General features: G+C 38.3%; 1 protein-coding gene across 5 annotated transcripts in view; it reads right to left on the reverse strand.

The window, feature by feature from the left end:
* LOC104291694 (core histone macro-H2A.1) overlaps positions 1 to 21,245 on the reverse strand; it is a 38,332-nt gene that overhangs the window by 13,679 nt on the left and 3,408 nt on the right. The window contains exons 2-5 of one of the 5 annotated variants that reach the window (XM_009890988.1): positions 11,570 to 11,676; positions 9,865 to 10,062; positions 7,223 to 7,324; positions 679 to 778 (exon numbers count right to left, since the gene is read on the reverse strand). In XM_009890988.1, coding sequence (XP_009889290.1) covers positions 679 to 778; positions 7,223 to 7,324; positions 9,865 to 10,062; positions 11,570 to 11,676 — 507 coding nt within the window. Of the gene's footprint in view, positions 1 to 678; positions 779 to 7,222; positions 7,334 to 9,864; positions 10,063 to 11,569; positions 11,677 to 21,245 lie in introns of all 5 variants that reach the window. The other 4 variants (XM_009890972.1, XM_009890964.1, XM_009890996.1 and 1 more) reach the window with 4 other exon arrangements.

The following is a 21,245-nucleotide window of genomic DNA, read 5'->3' on the forward strand; positions in this document are numbered from 1 at the left end:
TGAAAGTTAACTTTTCTTTTTCTTTCGCTGAAGAACAGACTTCTGCTGAAGAAGGATATTTTACCTTTTTTTTCCAATCTGGAACAAAATAGAAGCTTTAAAAGCAATACACCATCTATGGTAGTATATACGAGTTCATTGTTGGTAGAGTATCAGTATTTGTTTTCAGCTGAATGTGAAAGCCACGGAGTAATTGAAGCATAATGAAAACAAATCATTTGACTGCATTAAACATGAAATCAAGGTAGGAAAGATTGGGGCATAGTTAATTATTTAATCATTCCTCTTTAAAAATTTTATGCCTACTCTAAGTATCAGGAAAAAAAAATTGCAGTTAGAATGGAGAAACTGCTTATTTTGAAAACAACCTGACAAAAAAGTATTTTAGTCCTCAAAGTATCCAAATAAGAAACCCCCCAAAATAGCTAACAGTCACATATGATCATTATGGAAAAGAATTTAAACGATTTGTTTTAACTGAAATCAACTTGAAGACTAGCACTAGCTGCAAGCATTCAGATTTGGTGAAAAAGTCTTTCGAATGTAGTTCTTCAACAAAACAGAACCTGCAAAATTTGAATTTCTGCTCTTATTAAATATATGAAGCCCTAGAGAGTAAATTCTGGGTTCCATAATTTCCATGTGACCGTTAGTTGTGTCAACCCATGCCCCATTTACCTAGGTCATCTTTAAGGTCAATGTCAGCATTGGTAGGATTGATAATGGCCTCCACCTCGAAGCCGGCTAAATTACTGATTTCACTGTGAATAAGGTTCAGCTGAAAAGAAAAGCATGAGGTGGGAAATAACAGGACAGCTGGGAAATCACAGAGAAGCTGCAGAAAAGTGAGCTTTGCAACACAGATGGAGATAGCATCACTGCAAACAAATATGCAAAATAAAAGGCAGGTCATAAAGGAGCGTTATTATCCAAAAGAATTTCAAACACAAGACTCAAACACTGTTCACACTGGGAGGACATGAATGCACCTACTAACAAGATCTATTTTTGGTTTTATGCTGGCCACTATTTGGGATTCTTATTTTGGTGTTATACGAGGTTATTTATTTCTCCTCAAAGTATAGATGATGGACACCCTAATTATTTCTTCAGCATCAATTACTGGAATGTACCATGACCGTTCAGCACTGAAACTGGATAAAAGATGCTGCTCCTCCTTCTTCAAGACAGCAAACATAAGCGTATCTTTGAGAAAGCACGCACTTGTCTCCAGCGATTCCTCCATCCTAGCAAGGGGATAAATTCCTTTTTTTTTCCCCTATTAGCGGTCACCACATTCTGTATTGCAGGCACTTGGGTTTTCACGTGCACAGTTCTGCTGCCTCTGTGAGTGGCTGGTGAAGCACTGTAAACAGGCACTGTTATGTGCTTATTGCTTCTAGTTTTTATTTTATTTGCTTTACTTCCTTTTGTCGTTTATGAAAACAGAGATTTTGACCCCACCCACTAATGCCCATTAACTCCTCTCATTAACACCCATGTATTTAAAGCACGCTTCTCAATTGCTGTCTGAATCATGACAAAATCAGAAGGATTTCTCACGGGCGTACAGTAAGGTGAGGAAGTTAGCACTGATATCTGGAGATTAACCTCACATCTGCACTACGTGCTCTTAAAAGAACAAAAAGAACTCATGAAATATGACAAAGTGCAGATTTCAACTTCTAGCAACACATCTTGAGCAAGGCTTACAAAGTAGTATATAAAATAAGAAGTTAATGAAAAGACCGGCAAACGGCAACAAACTGATCCTGCCACGCCATACTAGTGAGGGTGTTTTTTTCGAAGCGCTCAGAGGTGTAAAGTGACAGTACAATTTGATCACCCCTGACAGTTTGGGTGTTTCATCATAGTATGTGACCCACACCACAGAAACAGCTCTGTAATTTGAGGCAGTTTGACGCGAATGCCAAACTTGGCAAAAGTCAAAACTGCAGACAGGTATGTGAGGAAGCGTAGAACCCGGGGGTTGTGACGCTGCTGCACAGCCAGCGTTGGCAAGTCTGATTTCACACACACCAAGTTTACTACTGCTCAAACTTCAAACACTTTAAAGCGCAAAAAAAATTTCCGGACTCTTTCATATGGGGAAATACATCATCTACATCAGAAATGATGTATCTAAACCACACATTTAACGTGATTGTTTCAGGAGCTGGTTGGGCAATATGGAAAGCAACTATGAAAGAGAAAGTTCTCATTCATTTATGCAAGTCCTGAAGCCAGCTGCAGTTAAGCCAGGCTTTCCTTCTAATCCAAAGTCCGTTGGGTTCAACCTATGAAGCACAACATACACACTTAGGCATGGCAATTAGCATCATCAATAACTTAATTTTGTCTCTTGGTTTGTAATCCACATTCTGTAAACTTGAACTCTGCAAACCTTCTCCTTGTGTATGTGAGTTTATTAACAGGGAATATGAGCCAATTCATGTAACCAATACAAGTCAATGGGTCATTTAAGGAGGCCGACAAGCATATATTTAAGTTTTATGAAAAAAATATTTCCATTTCATTCATGTGATTACATGAATTGACCTTCTTTCTCTTTTTAAAAGCCTGCAATTTCATAAAATTTGCATATGTTGCTTGAGCAAACTACATTCCCTCAAAACAGGGTGATTTTGGCTAAAAATGAGTGTACTTCAGTCCTGTTTTAAGTGTGGGTCTGTTTGGGAATTTCTAATAAAATCTAAGAAAGCTTGCTTTTCAAATAGCTGAGAATCTTCTAATACTTCACACGTGGCGAGTTATTCATACTTGAGTTTGAGTCTTGAGTTTGACTACAAGCAACTGCTGTTTAAAAAAAAAAGTCAAATCAAACCAAAATGTTAAAGAAACTTTATGAATTTTGAAATAATAAATAAAAAAAACCAACAACAAAACACATGCACACACCAAAAGACTGTTTCGTGGAGATTTTAGTATGTTCCTAAACATATTTTGTTCTTTTTATAGGTGACTCTCCTTGATCCCTAATTATGTGTTCCACAAGTTTCTGCCCCGGATCTACTGGCTGCAGATCATTTTGGTTTCAGACCTTTAATCTACCTCTGCGCCTACTCATAGATGGGATTTACATAGCATTCAGCTGGTAATTAAACTTTCGATTTAACAGCAACAACAAAATGCTAAAAAAGCTGTCCATCACTGATAGCATGTGGTGGCAGTTAAGTATTATTTTGCTAAATTTCACATTTACTGTTCAATGCACCTTTAGCTATCAAATTGCCCAAAGCAATTAAAAAAACAATCAGAAGTTTTCCTGTAGAATTAACTCCTCCAATGAGTAATTGCTCAATTTTACTACCCAATAGTATGAAGCATGTATTGAGACAGAAGAAGTGATCCCCTATGGGGCCACTTTAAAAAAAAAAAAACCAAACCAAAATAGGCACAACTTGCATATACATGTGCAGCAAAGAATGGACATAACTTTAGGTAACATTTAAATTAAACGTTAGTTAGATAAAATGCAGATGGCACTTAGCACATCCATGAGTATTTTCTGAGCCAAGCCTTGCATTTTTTTTATTTCAGACAAAATTACCTTTAAAGTCTTGGAATTTTTTCTGGTCTGAGTTTCATACAGAAAAGTGAGGATGCCTTTTGCAGACAACAAGCTGAAGTCTCTCTGAAAGGCCAAACCCTAACGCTTAGGCTTGAGGTCTTACAACTCTGCCTCTACTCCGTGACTGTCTCGGGAAAAGCAAACGAGTTAACGTGCCGAATGCCACGGATCCCATTGGGATGTCACTTGGACGATATGCAATTGTTTAGGTATTAACTAGATTTTAATACTTCATTAGTGTGGCACTAATACACTTCTACAAGTATAACCGAAGGATTCTTTGCCATTTCCTGACCTCTAAGAATTTCTAGCTGAATGTCAGCAGTTACCTAAAGACTTAATGCAGTAACAGTAGTTTTTAAAAACTGGACAATACCCAGGTTTGCAACATCCTCATTTGTGTTTTCAGTAATTAAACCTGGCTACACTGGAAGGATGAAGAGCCATTCTTGCAAATAAAACCCTTCCCTTTCCCTTCTGCAAACACGGAGCCAAGAAAAAGATTTTTCCCATTAAACATTATGACTGATGTGATACTAAGACCAGGATTATTTTATTCCTTCTCTGGATCTAGTAAATTGTTTCCTGATCTAGCAGATAGTGGTTTTGCAGACCAAAGAGACATGCTGTAAAGGTGTTCAAGGATGTCATGGAAGGTTTGAAAGATACCGATTATTTGGGGTTTTTGGTTTCAGTTTTCTGTGTCTGCGCTGCAGTTTATTAAGAACACACAGAACATGAAAGTATACTGAAAATCTGTATGTACAAATTCAAGAAAAATCAAATAACTACGATTAATATGAATATTTTTGCCTTGCAAATGGAAAAGCTCAAAATATTTTAACATATTAAGCTTTCCTATCATCCATGTGAAGACTGTAACTCTATCTCCATTTTGCAAACGGGGATGGCAACAGAGAAAGAAGAGGTGATTTACAGTATCTCTGAATCAGCCAAACCCGGAGTCGTGGTTTCCAGGCCTCCAGCTGAACCACGTAAACACACTGTCCTCCCTCCCCAAGGGACTAGCAGATTTTTCTCTCCCTCAAAATACTGTTTTAAGGAGAGTGAGGCTGTGGTGAAGAGAAGAAAGGTCCTCCTCCAAACAGGCAAGCACCTTCTGCCCTCACACACTTTGGAAAAAAGCAACGTGCACAAGTCTAAGGAATCAAACTGCAATACTACTGTCCGGAATCGCTACTAAAGAAGATTCTTAGTTCATTAAGTTTATGAATACCACGTGGCACTAATTTAAGACAACTATAGCAAAACAGATATTTTTTTTTTCTGTTAAGCATCAGACTTAAAATTAGATAAATATTTTAAAAATCAGTATTATCTTTTTAAACAGCAACTGCATGTAGAAATGGTTTAAGCAGAAGCATTTAACCGATTCAAAGTCACTAGAGTTTTTATAGACAATTGTTATATTTAACTTGTAAATTTCCAAAATAGATAGCAATTGTTTGAGACTTCCATGTGCCACTTAAATAATTAACAGCCACCAATGAGATTGCCGTCTGCTAAACCTGCTCCTGTCACACCCAGGAGCCTCCTGGCCCATGCAAAACACACCTCAAGTTTAGGAGAGAGGACGCATTCAACTCCCACTGATTCCGTGATTGAAAGTTTTATCTTTGCCTTTTTTATCCCAAGAAAAATCAAAACTATTTGGTAATTTTGAAAAATGCATATTTTGACAATAATTTCTGGGGAAGGGTCTGAAAGTAGAAATTCTAGAAATAAGCCAGCATAATACATTTTTTGGTTCTTTTTATGCTAAATAAAATCTCTTTGATCACTACAGTGCAAAGGTTTTTTTTTGTTTTAAGCTTTTCACATTTTCAGTCTTAACAGGAATCCTTAAAATAAATTAGGTTGGTGTAAATGTGCTATTTTGGGGGTAAATCAGAGCAAAGACATTAATATATTATTTATCAGCTCAAACAAGGCAAGAATTTAATTTTTAACTCACACATAATAGGACACAGAAAATTCTTATACTTCTTAGACACAGCCTACTTTTCTTTGATTTTTACACCACCATTTACTGCCTCTGAAGACAGTTTCTCACTGGGAATCAAAAGTAAAATATAACCCGTGCGTGACACATGTCAACAGCACCTATGCATTCTCTACCCCTCAGAAAATAATCCATTTCATTTGGAGTGTTCCTTCACAGGAGACAAATGGGTTTTCATTTCTCTTTTAATGATGTTTACTGTGTTCCAAATAAAGGCTAACACCTCGCCCCTCTCGTGTGCAGAGCTAACTGACAATGAAAAAGTACGGGGATGGACATGTCATATCAGTAATTATTTCAGGGGGCTGCACTCCAAGTGAACGAGAAAGCCAGGAAGTCCATTTCCCAGTGCAAGGAACTCACTGGAAAGCTCTACAACAGACACTGGCTTTGCTCATCACAGCTTAAAGCAGTCCTGGAGTTTATGATTCTCTTCCACTGAGCCCCATCGATCTGCTGGGGCAGTCTCACTGGAACACAATGCTGGGTCTTATTACGGGTTTCCTACGCTAACTAAAAGGAGTTCAAAGTCAGGTCCAAAAGTCTGACGTTACTTGCTTTCTTGAAACAGTAATGTACTTTATAAATTTGTGGCTCTAGTTTAGTCATCGAAATGTTTTTAAAAATACGTTCAAAACTGACCCCCTAGTAGCAGTCAAATAACACAAAAACCTACTAAACCAGCGATCTAGCTCTAGCTGTAAAATTAAATGTGGAAAATCAGAAGTCTTGCAAAACATAACATTACTCTCATGCATGTTAAACTTAGCAAACAAACTGTGGAAGGATAAATGGAGAACAACCTCAGTATGAAATAAAAATGAGTCAGAGGAGATACATTCCACAATGGACAATGGCTCATCTTTTATGACTTACAACACAATGACCTGATTACTGAATGACAGAAGAAAGATGCAGTTTTACTTAAAAAAAAATTTTGTATCATGAACTAAAGGCAGGTTTCAAGATAAAAGACCAAATTAATTTACTGAATTGTCTCTCTAAATGAATCCTCTCTTTAAGCAGATATGTATTTGTATTAAACCACCCCATGTCCCAAAGCATATTCACAGGGAAAGAAGGATCGTTGATTTCTAGCTTTTCATAAAAGTCATTCATTATTACACAGCATTAACTTTTGCAAATAACAAAGCAGAACAAAACACAAAACCACTATTATGAACAAATGTCTAAAATAGGTTTTGATAAAAACCTGTAAATCATTTACATCAGCAATGAAGTGGGCTGCCCATTGGAAAAAGACATTTTATTCTTAGAATAATCTCATCTTTGGCAGAAGCTTAGCTGTAACAATTATGCTGTTTATGAATAAGGCGAGACAGATTACAAGCACACAGGCTTTCCTTCTATTTGAGTATTTAATTATGTAGCCATATGAAGACTCATTTCTGTGTTTTTAAAACGTTCTGAAAGTCGTTTCAGAGAATTGCTTTGTTCAAAAACTAATATCGTACACCTTCTCAAGTGCTCAATGGGGAAACGTCCATTGTACCTAGATGTTTTGGGGAAAGGGGGGTGGTGGGAGGGGGTATTCCCTAAGCAGCACTGAAAAGTAGGTATTCATTTATAAAAATGCAGGAACATACCTTCTGGCCAAGAAACAGACTTTTGGTGGACAGGACTGTGAAACCATCTGCAGGAGTTCCCTCTGTTGTACTGTCAGCACTGGCTGATTTGCTCACTTCTCCCTGCTTCTTCTTCCAAAAATATAGTTAATTAGTTAACTCGGCGCTGAGAGAAAAGCAGTTTAATAACACTAAGATATACGACAGGCCATAAATGCTTACCAGGCAATAAAATGTCAGTACAAACACTGGCGTTTGGATTTTATCCTTTAGTCTAGCTAAAGTGACTGATTTCAGCTGAAGGAATCAATAAGAAAATGACCTCAACGTCTGCATATCTACATAAGCCTTTTTTTTGCCTACAACAGTGCACAATTCAGATGACAGTTGTCTTAAATGTTGCAGGAAAACATATAGACAGCCTGAAAGTTTTAACAGCTTTCTAACGGCTTGTGTGGAAAAAGATAATGTATCTATTTATATGTGTGGGCAGACATTCACTGTAAGGTAAAAACTGACTTGTCAGAGTGCAAATTTTATCTCTCTGTGAAGGGAGGTGCTACCACCTTTGACAAACTTATTTTTAGAAATACTGCTTTGAAATCTGGCCATCCTTAGAGCCAGTGTCAGGAGAACACATCTACTTTCTACCTGACTAGTAGTAGGAAATGGGCTGAACAATTTCGCTGTCTTGTTTAACATGATCACCTTCAACTCCGGTAAAGCTGTAGGGGGAGAGGGAGTTCACCTCCACCACCATTCCTTTTTCCAACTGTATTACTGATATAAAATGATAGGTTTCAGGAATGAATTGATTTACTGAATACAAATGAGAAGTCTGAAGATTTTGAAAAGGATGTTTCATGAAGATAGTGAATTGATTGCAGTGGTTATAAACTCAATGGTGCCAAAACTCGTTTCGTATTTTCAATAAAATTACTACTTATGATTTAATATAAATATTTGGTCGCTCAGCAATACCTATGCTGAAGCTAAAAAGCACACCCGGAATATTAAGCAAGCCACTGTTCACCGATTGTCCCTTTCCAAAGTGTATAAACCAAATCTGTGGCTAAGCAAGTAAAATGACTTTGATGCATGGGTGTATTGGTGCTTCTAGAAGGCGTAACCACGCTTTACTTTACACAAATGTTTTGAAAATTAGATTTTCATGGGTTCCTATTTCAATTCCCCAGGAGTTTACTGTTAGCCAAATACCAATATAGTAAGCAGACAATACAGTTTATTGTGTGGAAGAAAAACAGAACCCCACAACAGACTTCCTGCTTTTGTAATCAAGTAGGGGAAAAAAAAATCCAGATTTAGGGAAACTATTAGTGCATGGTTATTAGAAGCACTGCACTTGAAATGTCAGCTACTAGGTGTTCTAAAAGACAAAACTAAATTCAAAACTGAACAGTTCCAAAAAGTGCAACAACCAGAAGAATGATCTAGTAAACAATCAGAGAGACGTACATCTTGAATACAGAAGCTTTCTTTGACAGGGAAATCACTGTCCATTTCAGGTGCACTGTCCATTTACTGTCCAGTAGTTTTGCAAAAAAAATCCTTGGTTACACACACATACACCTATTAGAAACATTCCTTACTCCTACAAACTGAAACTAAAAAAAGGAATGAGGGAATGTTCTCCTCAGCTCAAAAAAGATGTTATTCTTAGTTTCCTAACATAAGAAAAATCACATTTTGGTCCTCTTGTTCTTCCCCTCATGTCTACACTTCATTTTGGATGAGTTTAATTAATCACTAGGAATTTAAAAAAAAACCCAAGTCTAAATGTGGAAGATTCTCATCTATAACATACTAAAAACAGAGGGGGAACTAAAAACATTTGGGGGAAATTCTGTGTAGCAACAATACAATTTCTCCGATGCTGCAAGAGACTCAGCTACCTGCTCCAGCAGCACTGCATCACAGGAATATTTCACCCTCTTTGGATTTCATCAAATCAACTAAGAGGAATCTTATACTAAGCTGGAACAACAACAACAACAACAAATTTTAAAAAAAACCCCAACAAACAACAGAAAAATATAACACCTGAAAACAGGACTCTGACATGCTAATGGCTGAGAACGTTGTTACAATGCAAGTGACCTAAGGTGGTGTTTTTCTTCAATATTTACAATTGCAAAATGCTGCTTTAATGTGACTTCACTTTGGAGAAAAATACCCAGATTCTCTGTTTCTTGCAAACACAAATCAATGCTTGAACAAAGTCCAAGCAAGTTTACTGTGCCTATCCCAATGCAGGCACCTGCGCAGTCACAGGAAAGCTGCCCCTACAGTCGCTACGTAAGATCTGGTTTTGCTCACCAGTCAGGCGTAACCCATATAGCCCCCTTATGCTCTCTTCTTCTGCCTCTTGGCGTCTCCAACCTGTGCCCACCTAACGACTGTTTTGTACAAAGAACAGAGTATTTACACTTTGCTTGCGTGTCCTGCAGACCTGTGCCACTTCTGAGGGTTTCCAGGCTTCAGCCGCACTAGGGAGAGGGCAGCACTCCTTCAGCATTTGCTTACCCTGCTACTGAAATCCCTGCTGTTAACAACGCAGGGAACAGAACATCTACCCTATGTGACGCTCCCTACAGCTACTCCTAGCAGGCTTGTTTGGTTTTAAAATAAACAGATTACTCTACCTTGGATTTCCTTGCCCCTTTCTTGCCGCCTGTTTTCTTTGATACAGTTTTTTTCTGTGATGGAGACTTTGCCTTCTTTGCTGGAGGTGGAGTGATGATGGCTTCCAGTTTGCCTTTTGATCCCCGCTTCTTTGCCAACAGCTCTGGGTGAATATTGGGTAACACTCCACCGCTGGCTATGGTGACCCCTTTCAATAGCTAATGAAAAGATAAAGATAAATAAAGAATAATAAAGATAAATAAAAGATAACAAATTTCAGCATTTACTCGCCAACAACCAGAAAATGTCAGTTACTGCAAACTTTGTACATTGCCTTGAGTTTTAACTGGTTTTGTATGTTTCTCAACATACTATCCTTGAAGTAGAGAGACGTGAAATGGAGTGGTTCACATACTAAATCTTAACTATAAAGGGAGTATGTATTCTTCTTGCACATACACTTGTTACCGTCAGTATCTCTGGGGCTCACACAAGATCTGTTTTTGGGAAGCCATGCAATGAAGACTGTTACCCAGCTAGAAAACAGGACAGCCCCAGCCCGAGACAGGAGGGCTCAGCCTGTGTGAGGGATGGGACCCCAAAGTCCATGGTACAGAATTGTGACAGGTACCACGCTGTGGAGAACCCAATATATGTCCCAATTGCCGAATTTTCTTGAAAAGGCGTTTTTTAAAACAGCTTTTTTTTTCTTAGAAAAAGAAACTTCAAATGGAGGGTAACATTTATACAAATCTCTATACCTGGAAGTCTTTCTTCAAAAAAATCTTTACGTAGTTGAAGAAAAGCAGATCAATATTCAAAAGTGTGCTTCATTCAAGCCTTTAAAAGCAGAGGTGAAATATATCATGTTCTGTATTTAAAACCACTTTAACCCATTTTTTATACATCTAACTGGGACCAATTCACTATTTGGGAGGATACAAATGGTGACATCAAAGTCCCTCAGGTACTCCCACCTTCTGATTCGTGTTTACTGCTCCCCAACCACAACTCAGTGAGGCTCCAAGCTTACAAAGGGATGATGAATGGAAAGTATTATCAAATTTCAGACAAAGCCACAAGGAGGTTGGTTTGGGGATATTACTTTTTTTTCCTGCTCCATCATAATACACAGGTTTGGAAAAAGTATCTTTTCAGATGTGTTTTTACAGCACCTCACACAAAGGTACATTAATCCTAGCCAGTGCCTCTGGCTGACACCACAAGACTGTAATAATAATGCCCAAATACGTTTTGGTTAAGTTAAAGGCATCTTGAAATCTGCAAAGGACACAGCCTTGCAAGAGTTCCAGAGCTCTGTGGTCACAACGACAGACTTCAACAGGAACAGGATAGGTCCCACCGAATCCTAAGCTGATTAAGGGGGCAAAACAAACTAAAAAAAGTGTCTAAAAGATTTTTTTTTCCATGTCTCTGTAGAGTTTCTGACAATGTCCCACTCTAACAGAAATGATTGTAATAGTGCAAGCAAATGTCATATTACATCTCCATTGCATTTTTACACATTTTAAGAGTCCTGAAATAGATAATTAAGCCGAGCGCTGTAGTTACTCACACAGGCAGTGTGCTAGTGAGTCAATGAGCTGTTTCCTGGTGGGCTACTCAATAAGCAGAGGTCTTGAGTTACAATTCAGCTATATGGAAAGACAATTTAAAAAGCCCTAAAGGAAATCCTGGCCCTCACACGGTGGAGTTTTTTCTTACCTGATTTAATTCTTCATCATTTGCTACAGCCAACAGGATGTGCCTAGGAGTGACTCGACCCTTCTTGTTGTCCCTTGCTGCATTTCCAGCCAATTCAAGAATTTCCGCTGGGGAAAAAGTAAGCCCCTTTTAATTACATTGTGATCATTAAGAAAAATCAATGTGTGATTTAGCATCCATGCAAAAAGATATCTGAATTATATCGTATCATGTTATTCCTAACTGCTGTAGAATATCCTCAATAGACATCTTACCCTAAAATAATTTTCTTTTTCTATGTCTAATCACTGAAGAGAAAATGAGCGCTTGAAGTCCTGTGGTCTTAACTATATTTACTTTTTTTGTCCTTTTAAAGCAGTTCCCCTAGATTCCTGACTCAGTATTCTTCTCATGGCTAGTGTGTGCTCATCTCCTAGGGCGCCTCTCCGATCAGGTGACAGAGTACTAGATGTACCAATGCTATAGGGTTTTTTTTCCCTCAAACCTGTCCTAAATGTGAGTTCTGGCTCGCATCACTTCTACTTTTATTACTGGAAAAGATGCTATTCTCAGTTTCTCATTTTTAACATTATGGAAGCATGTAAGCACACATCCAAGTCAGGACACTAAAAATACAAACCCTGCTGTTACGCTGACTTAATGATTTTTTCTGTTTGAGAAGTTTCTGCCCAGAAAAAGTAATTGATGAATCATGTTTGTTTGCTCCTACTAAATTATCTCCTTAGAAAAAATTTCCAGTCCTGACAAAATACATTTAACAGCTGTGCATATGATGGCTTTTATTGGAAGTAGAAAAGATTAACTTGCTCCCTTGCAAGGATCTATGAAGTGAAAGGCTAGAGTGTTACCTGGTAACTTATCTGTCTTCAACTCAACAAGCCTTAGGCAAGGAATGCAAATAATTACAAGAAAGTCTGGGGAACAATTAAAAAAATGACATAACATGTTTATCTAACTTTGCAATTATGTGCTATTGCTGTCTCCACTATGCATAACCTTTCATCTCCCTCGGTACAGGCTGTGTTTCACTATTGCTTTTGGTGTACTTCCTTCTGCAAACCTGTTAATGTTTGGAGAAAAAAAAAAAAAAAAGCCTTTTTTTTACATCTATTTCATACTAATGTATTTAAATTTAACATTAGAATAGTGTATTTAACAACTGACTATACCATGAAAGCTCTCCCATAGGCTTGCTTTAAAGGCGAACTCAACTGAATTAAGACAATAATCTGGAAATGAAAAAGACTAAAATCAAAGCTCACGTGACCACATGCCTTTACCATAACACATAGTAAATCTTAAGTAATAATATATAGCACAGACTATGGCTTTTCATTGGGCTGAATTTAACATGATTCTCCAATTATTTTTTGTCATAAGTCCCATAATAACCTCATTATGACACCTACTGGAAAACTTACAGCTGCTTCTGGATGTTCTACAGTTAAGCTTCCTTGAGGATTTTGGTAGGCTTTCACTACTTTTGCGTTCTTCAAAGTGCACAACTACCTTTATCATAGGGCAAGATAGAATATTAAGTCTAAGCCCCCAAAAGTAACTCAACATTTCACGCTGACAACAATTGCTTTAATTTATTTTTAAAGAAGGATTAGCAGGGTAAGGTCAACCTGACTATACTTTCCACACCTCCAAAGAACTCAATTAAGCTGGCATAATCCTTTTCACATACTTCTCAAAAGCCACAGCTCAGACACGAGAGGTTTAGCGTGCACTCAGCACTGCATACACCCGCCTGTTGTGGTAGAAGACCTGTATCACCTTCCAACGGAGGAGCTGCGCTCTCGGTTACACCCCCGCGTGTCCCCACCGACCTCAGTACCATTCCGTGTCGCTGTAACAACGCCAGCATCTCCGCCTCTCTAGATCAGGAATTGTTTTGTTTGTATCCCAGACTTTATTACTGGCTGAAAAGCGCAGGAAGGATTTGCCGCAAACAGCAGACTGCTTTTGGGTTTGCCTCTGCTTCCCCCACCTTCGCTTCTTTACTGCATCAGGCACTGCTAAACAGTCGGGCCGTGTTATTCTCTGCAACTGATCAGCAGAACTATGCAGACAGGTCATTTTGTAACTAAAGAGTCTCAGAAAGTGTTACGCCTGTAAAGCACAGAGGAATGTTTTATTTGTTCCTCATAAAACTAAAATGTCTGCCTTGTACAGTGGAGAACTGTTCCTGTAAGTGCTAAGCCCTCTTCCTTGGACAGGAAACCCATTTTGAAATTACAGTTTTCTAATGGTCCTTTAGGGAAGTTGAGGTACCCCACTTCCTCTTCAGGAACAGAACGCTTTGCACTGGCCTTGAGGACCACAAAAGAGGAGCTTGGGGAGAGGGAGGGAGGAGGAGGAGGAGGGCACAGAGGGTGGAATTTTTCTTCTGGCCTTCTCCTCAGCTCTCCAGTAATAATCAAACATTGCTCGTGCGTGTAGAGAGACCCACAGCGCAGAGAACAGCAAACCCCAGCTATGCACACAAGTCTGGTCAAAGGGGCACTCTCCCCTATTTAAAAACAGAAGATTAGGAGGTATTCGAGCTGAAGCCAATATAGGCAACAATTTTTTGATTGAGCACTGACAGAGACAAACCTAATCCAAACCCAACAGATCAGAGCACTTATAAATGCTAGAAACGAAGCCCTTCTGGACCCGGATGGGATCCAGACTCTTGCCTGGATTTTGCCTGCAGCCAGCTTTACTGTCACATTTGTTTTACTCTACTTTAATTCTAAAGATTTAAATGGTATTTCATCCATGTTTTAAACCAATTTTAAATTAGATGAAAACCTAGCCCCCTCCATAAGGGAGCTGACTCAAATTTCCAGAGTAGTCACTCTGCATTTAGGTGTGGAGCTGGAAAGAGTAGTAGTGGGAAAAGGTATTTAAAATTGAGACTGGATCTGAATTTTTAGGTCAGACCCATCTTTGGAAGCGCCATTCTACCAGGTCAAAGGTTTGAGCCATTGAAGAGTTCTGTTTCAGTAAAGGTAATCTTCCAACAGTGGGAAAAAATAGTCATTCCAAAACCAACTCCTGCAACTGAACAGGGTCAAGAGAGAAAGCTTTGCTGCCAAGCGTTGTGGCAAAAGAAGGTGTTAAGAGCTTCCACGACATCAGGATTCACTCAGCTTGCATTTATCCAGCCAGAAGACCAAAACAAGAACATTTTACAAAAATGAGGCCTCACAAAAAGGATGTAAGTTGCATAATGTCTATTCCATTCCTTTCATATAGTCACTCAAGGCATTTCCCCCCTAGAGAATAATTACACCACCACCACTCAGGCAAAAGGCAACTGTGAGACACACTTTACAAAAGTACTGAACACCAAAATCTGTTTTTTTTTGTTTAGTTTTGTTTTTTTTTTAAATGAGGAAAATATACAAGTTATTCAATATGATAAGCTTTTGAAGGTATAACTCTTCAATTACTACATATAGAAATTTTAGGTTAATATGAAGAGATACTCCTTCTATTTGCACAAATAGCTTTTTCTGTGCTTTTAAATAATTTCAAACAAAAAAGGCAAAACAACATGTATTGCTTTAAGTGCAGATATAAAACAATCCAGTGAAAAAGCTGTGAGAAGTATATAATTAGGAAAGAAAAAATTAAGTAGGAATGCCACATCAGCACGTACTGCCAGCTGTTAGGTAGCAAGAAAAGGGATGGATGCCTTATGGGCCTGACTGGAATATGAACACATCAATTTGATTTCAAAGACATAGTTGTGGTCATATTTTTCTTCTTTTCAGTCATCTTTAAAGTAAATGGTCGGAGAGAATGTTCTAAATGGGAAGAGAAGGTTCTGAAAGTTAAGAAATCTTCTCTTAAAAATTAGTCTAAATGCAATTCGCATTTATATCAAATGCAAAAATCCTCTGCACTGTTTAGAACTGGGCAGATGGATACGGGTAGTGAAAACTGGTCTAAGCCTGTTCTCAACACTTGAACCAAAACTGGCTTTTTTCTGCTGAGGTTTTTAAAAGTTCAGTTAAATATTTTCAAAGGAGAAAAGAAAACAGGTTGTATATCTTTGTACTTAAGCCTGAGATAAGACCACAGGAAAAGCTGTTCTCAAGGCATTTCCTACTCAAACGTAACCAAAAAGTGTTAGAAGTCTCCACAGAAACCTCATCCTGAAGCAAGTTTTCAGAGCGAGTTCCTCATCCTTGACTTGCAGAGCCTCTGATCTCTGGTCATCTCTTGGACGTCCTACTAAGTTCCCAATTCGTGACTTGCATTTCCCTGTTTCACAGCGGTACTGCTCTGCCTTGAATACCGTTGCTTTGGTATTTCACAACACTCGCAAATTTTGGAACAAGAACTCAACACAAAGTTAAAATGCAACAAATTGCTATTAGACCTAACCAAAGCAGGGGCAGTAGCAACTGCAGACTTGGATGGAAACAAAAGCAAATGCATTCTTCTGCCACTCCTGGAGAATGCTCTAGTTCATTTATCCTAATTTTCAAACAAAATATTAGTGGTCATTACTGAATAAAACTCCTTTAAAGCCTAAATGACAAGGCCTTTAGCTTATCATGCATTCCAGGCTATAATACTTTCTAAATGTAAACACTCAATTCAATCTGGTCTGAGTTCATCCCCCAAATGTTTTTGTTTTGGTTTTTGGGGTTTTTTTTTTTTTTGGTTTACATCTCAAGCTAAAACACTCCTGTTGCATTGAATCCCTTTGTCCACCTTCTCTTCAGGGAGATGAAATCATAGCTTTGAAAATTAAACTCTTAACAACTAGCAGGTGATGTGTTGACACAAGGCCAGTTTCTGAACACGCAAGTTCCAACAGGAAAAAGTCAGGGGGTTCTAAAAAATTTTGAAGCCTCTCCTCAAATGAAAATTGAGAACAATATCCAGAAATCAAAGAAAAATCAATGTTGATACAATTCCACTGAGAAAATACGTATTTGCTACAAAGCCAAACTACATGACAAGGAGTCTGTTTATTGTAGTTTAAATTAATCATCCTTCCATCAGCATTTTATTGACTTCAGAATCATTTTACATGATTCCGGAAGGTTTTAACCCAATCAACCCCAATCAGCCAAGACTGTTAAGAGTTTCCTGCATTCTTCTCTCTGTGTATTCCACCCAATCCCCCTGGAATCTGCAGTTGAGAGAGTGAAGGTAGAATCATTTAACACCACTTTCCCTCTCATGTGTTCCAATAAAACAGTTCTCAGCCTTGGTTCAAAGTCATGGAAATTTGATGCAGTGAAAATCAATTCAAGAAATTTTACTGCTTTGAACAAGCCTTGATGAAACCTCAACTCTCAACAGGGCAATCATTCTCTTAGGATGCGATAAAAAACCCAAACCCTTCAGTCTTTAGTGTCTGAGCCGTATCAAAACTAGGCCCCTTAAAGGAGAAACCGACAACTTTGCCAACTTATTGTAAGTTTTGCATTTCTGTGAGGCAGATGACAGACCGCTGTTTACATAAAACTCAAGTTCAGGCCACAAAAGCCACTTCCACTTAGAGCCTTCTGATCTGACTCACACTTCTTTTCAGCCCTTTTCTACACTTTCATACCTTTTTTTTTTTTTTTTTTGGTAAGAGGTCCGATATTATTTAACTTCCTATTTTTTTTAACTTCTTTGTTTACTATTGACCTGTGAAAGGTGTGAGTTCACTTTTCAGGCAAACCTGAAAGTGAATTTCATCTCAAATGTTATTTACTACAACAGTCACACCTCAAGTACTAACTTAAACAGAGAGCGCCTATTTCTTCTCCACTGACTTCAAGAATCCCGATCTAACTCCAATTAACCTTTTTTTCTTTTTCAGTGGAGCTTCCTCTACCTAGCAGTTTGCACTTTGCTGTTACTCCTAACAGTTTACATATGTTTTAGAAAGGCACTCAAACATGATTAATATAACTGCTGCCAGACGTTACTTGATCAAGTGCAGCGCGTACGCTTTGGTCCGGCTGTTACAGAGTACAGGAGACCACTCAGGTCTTCAGACTTGGTCCTGGCTTAGTCTTCCACCTTTGCAGACACACGTTAGGAACCCGCATTTCCAAACATTACAGATGTCAAGTGGCAGATGCCAATCACCTACTGAAACTCAGTGAATGCTAATAACATTATTGGCAAAAGAAAAAGGACAGGACTTCATATTGTAATTTTGGATTTTACTGAAGTGACTCCAAACCCTGAGCTTGAAAGAGGAAAGGGATGCGTGTATCGCGGGCGTGCACACCCATGCCCCAACAAAGAGGACAAAGACATACAAGTCGGTGACAAAGGCTTCACCGCACCAATGACGGAAGCCGATGCAATCCATACATGCTGTGCTCCCATGTGCACAGTGTACTCGTTTCTACATGATCTGGCAGACGGTGATAATGGTTTTATTGGATGCTGCCTCTGACAGTGAGGGAAGTAGGATTCGACGTTTATTACTGAAAATATTAAATTGCCGTTGTCTCAAAGCCGTTCCACAAATCGAGTCTTTTTGTATCAAGATAGCAATGGAAGCCACAATAAATACAAATATATGTAGACAAATACTACTGTTATTATTTAGAAGAAATATTTACAAGTATTTTTCCCCATTACTTTACAGAAGCAGTACAGCACGTTCAACACCTTTTTTTGGTAAAAATCTATATCTTGAGAAAAAAGTACGTAAAAAAATCTATTACTTTGTGTGTTCTGTGGTAGACGAACAATGGGACTAGCTATAACTTCATTGGAGCAAAAACTATATCTAGCCTGACACCTTGTGCTCTGCCAGTGCCCAAAAGCAGATGCTCAGGAGGATTAAAGGAACAGGGAAACTTAAAATGCTATTTTTCCAGAATATTCCCTCTGATTCCAGCCATGTGCAGCTAAGTGGTTTCCCAAGTTAGAATTATGACTGTTACTACAATAAAAAGTATTTAATTCTAGATCTAAGGATATTAAAATATGACTACAATTTAACATTTTTAAGGAGAAAATTCAGTGACCATGATGTAAAAATCAAACAAACCCAGCCCAACATTTTGTACGTTATTGCAATATGACACACGTCACAATGCAAATTCTGATGCATATTTACTCCTCTGAAATAAGTGTCTATATTGACACATCAGTATGCACCGTTAGGGCTTTTATTGTGAGAAAATGCTTTGGCTTTTATTGTTTTTCATCAAACCTGATCTGTGTAGCTTGGAGAATACACTAGGACCCTAATCAGATAAGTAGTTTTGTATCAACTTGGCTTTTGTAACTGGGAGATCCACTGAAGTTTAGGGGACTACAATTTAAGATAGGCGTATATGTAACCGTTCACAGGGCTGGAGGCAAGGAAGGGCTTGTCAGTGAAAGAAAACTCTTCATTTAAACACATTTGAAGCAGACTGATCCACGCGTTTATAAGTTCAGAAAGAAAGCTGGTCATTCAATTGGTAACAACGCAAAGTTTTAGATACAAAGAAGCACTTCTTACCAGTGTAGCAATTTTTAATTGTGACAACCTCTCATCTCTTAAGAGCATGACACAAGTCTTGCCTGAAGAGGAATGTTACAAAGGAGCTTTGCTATGCTGATATTTTTGAAAGGTCTCTGCTTGTGAGGCTATTGCCATAAACAAGGCTGCTGTATTTTAGGTCCAGTACTAATCCATGTTAAAAACACACTAGATTTGAAGAGGTAGTTTCATGCTTGCTCAAGTAAGGCACAGGTCCTACAAGCCCCTAATTTATTTTAAACCTCTTTTGGGACACAGTTTGTGGCACACCACCATAATAGGGATTAGTGTTTGTAAAGCTGTCTGTTTAAATAGAAGAACTGTATCCTCGTAGTGAATGCACGTTTCAACGGTATCAAAAGATACTGTCAATTAATTCTCTTCTTAAATTTCATTACTACCTAAGGACCGTTATTTATGGAGGTCTCAGAATGCCTGGAATTCGAATCTGCATTTAACCTAATGCTTTTTTACTGTAGACCTCTGAGCTCCCCTCTGCTTCCAAGCTTTGACAAACGGCAAATCACAGTTTTCCTCTGTGATCCTATAAAAATTTTCAGCAGCGAGCAGAACACGAGAGGTGAACAGCAGTTCAAGTTGATCAGCTTGCACATTGGAAAGTGAGCATCTGAAGCGAGCAGTTAAACTTACTGCATTCAGGAAGGACTTTCATTTTGCAGCCAATCAGCCGCTGGCTTAAGAAAGTTTTCCACATCGAAAATTAATCAAGATGAAAATGCAACGAACTGAGCTCCAGCACATGAACCTCCATTAAGGGATTCTGGTGACATCAGAAAGCCTGAAAACAAAAACTCGGGTAAGCACCAGAATGCCTCAGATGCAATTCTAACCGTGGGATTCAAAAGGTGCTTATTTTACATTTCAACAAAATACATGATCAACAGCACACAATGGGCAATAAAAATCCAGTTGAGAAAAAAAAAAATCTAATGGAGAAAACAGACATTTAACATTTTCTCCTACCTTACTTCAGTATGTACAGAACAAATATAAATCAAAGTCTCATTTCTTCTGTATTCCTGTTCTCCTGCTGTTTTATAAACTTCTCCTTCTCCTCATTTGCTATGACATTTTGGCAATTGAAAATTATTTGCAGTGCTGAGAAGACGATGGGGGGCAGGGGGAGCAGAAATCACTTGCAGGCCTGGTTCTTGCTGCCTTTAAATATGCTCAAGAGAGTTCTATTTTTTAAGGCCAAAGGAGTATCTTTTTTCGTTAGTAAGAAAGTTTGGACTATATTGTAACTTGTGCAAGCTGTACATCTGAAGGGAACGTACCTGATTACATGCATGGCTGGACCAGTTCTGACAAATACAAACCATACAACTTCATCTGAGTGGCTGCAATGCCCTAGATGAAGGCTGTGGCCATCCTATTGACTCGCATAGGATTTTTTATTTTTACGTAAACTGATACTGATGCACTACTTTGCAGAGAAAATGACTGGATTCTGAAGTATATATTAGGGAAGATAAATAGGCAATGAACCATTGTAAAACAAGTGCCACAATAAGGAAAGAAGACAAAAAGAATTACTAACACTGAACTTCTTGCCAGCTTAAAGCGGTTGATAATGCTTAAAATTAGTTCTGCAGCATAAGCAGAAATTAATCAAATATTCTGACTATTGCCTGCAAGATAGGCAGCACTGCACAACCTGCTGCTGCAAAGAAAGAAAATAAATAAGAACCATGCATTATAGTTCTTCAGCACCCACACTATTCCTCCAGAGTAAAGAAAGGAAGTACACATCCACTTGCTTCGATATTGGTAAAACTCAAAGGTACTTTCTGCACATTCACCTACGAACACACTTGCATCCTATTTACAGTGGACATTACGCATTATTTCCTTAGATGAAAAGCAGGAAAGAATAAGCCGGTGGCATGCTTAAGAAACCAAATTGCATGCACTGGGTGTGCTGATGAGAGAATTATTTTGTAATATTACTTGTAGGTAACAAGAGAAGGAGTAAGAGAAGGAGAATACTCGCAGTGCAACCTGTTTATATGTCAAATATATTGAAATGTAAAATAAGAAAAAACACTTTATTAGCAGAAGACAAACTACACCTAATAATATAGTAGTTTTATTATTATAATTGTTAAAGTTACTGCAACAGACAATGCAGGGAAGATGTGCTCCAGCCAGCCACTGCAGAAG

This window comes from Charadrius vociferus, unplaced genomic scaffold (genome assembly GCF_000708025.1).
Source record: "Charadrius vociferus isolate BGI_N301 unplaced genomic scaffold, ASM70802v2 scaffold370, whole genome shotgun sequence".
Classification (NCBI taxonomy): domain Eukaryota; kingdom Metazoa; phylum Chordata; class Aves; order Charadriiformes; family Charadriidae; genus Charadrius; species Charadrius vociferus.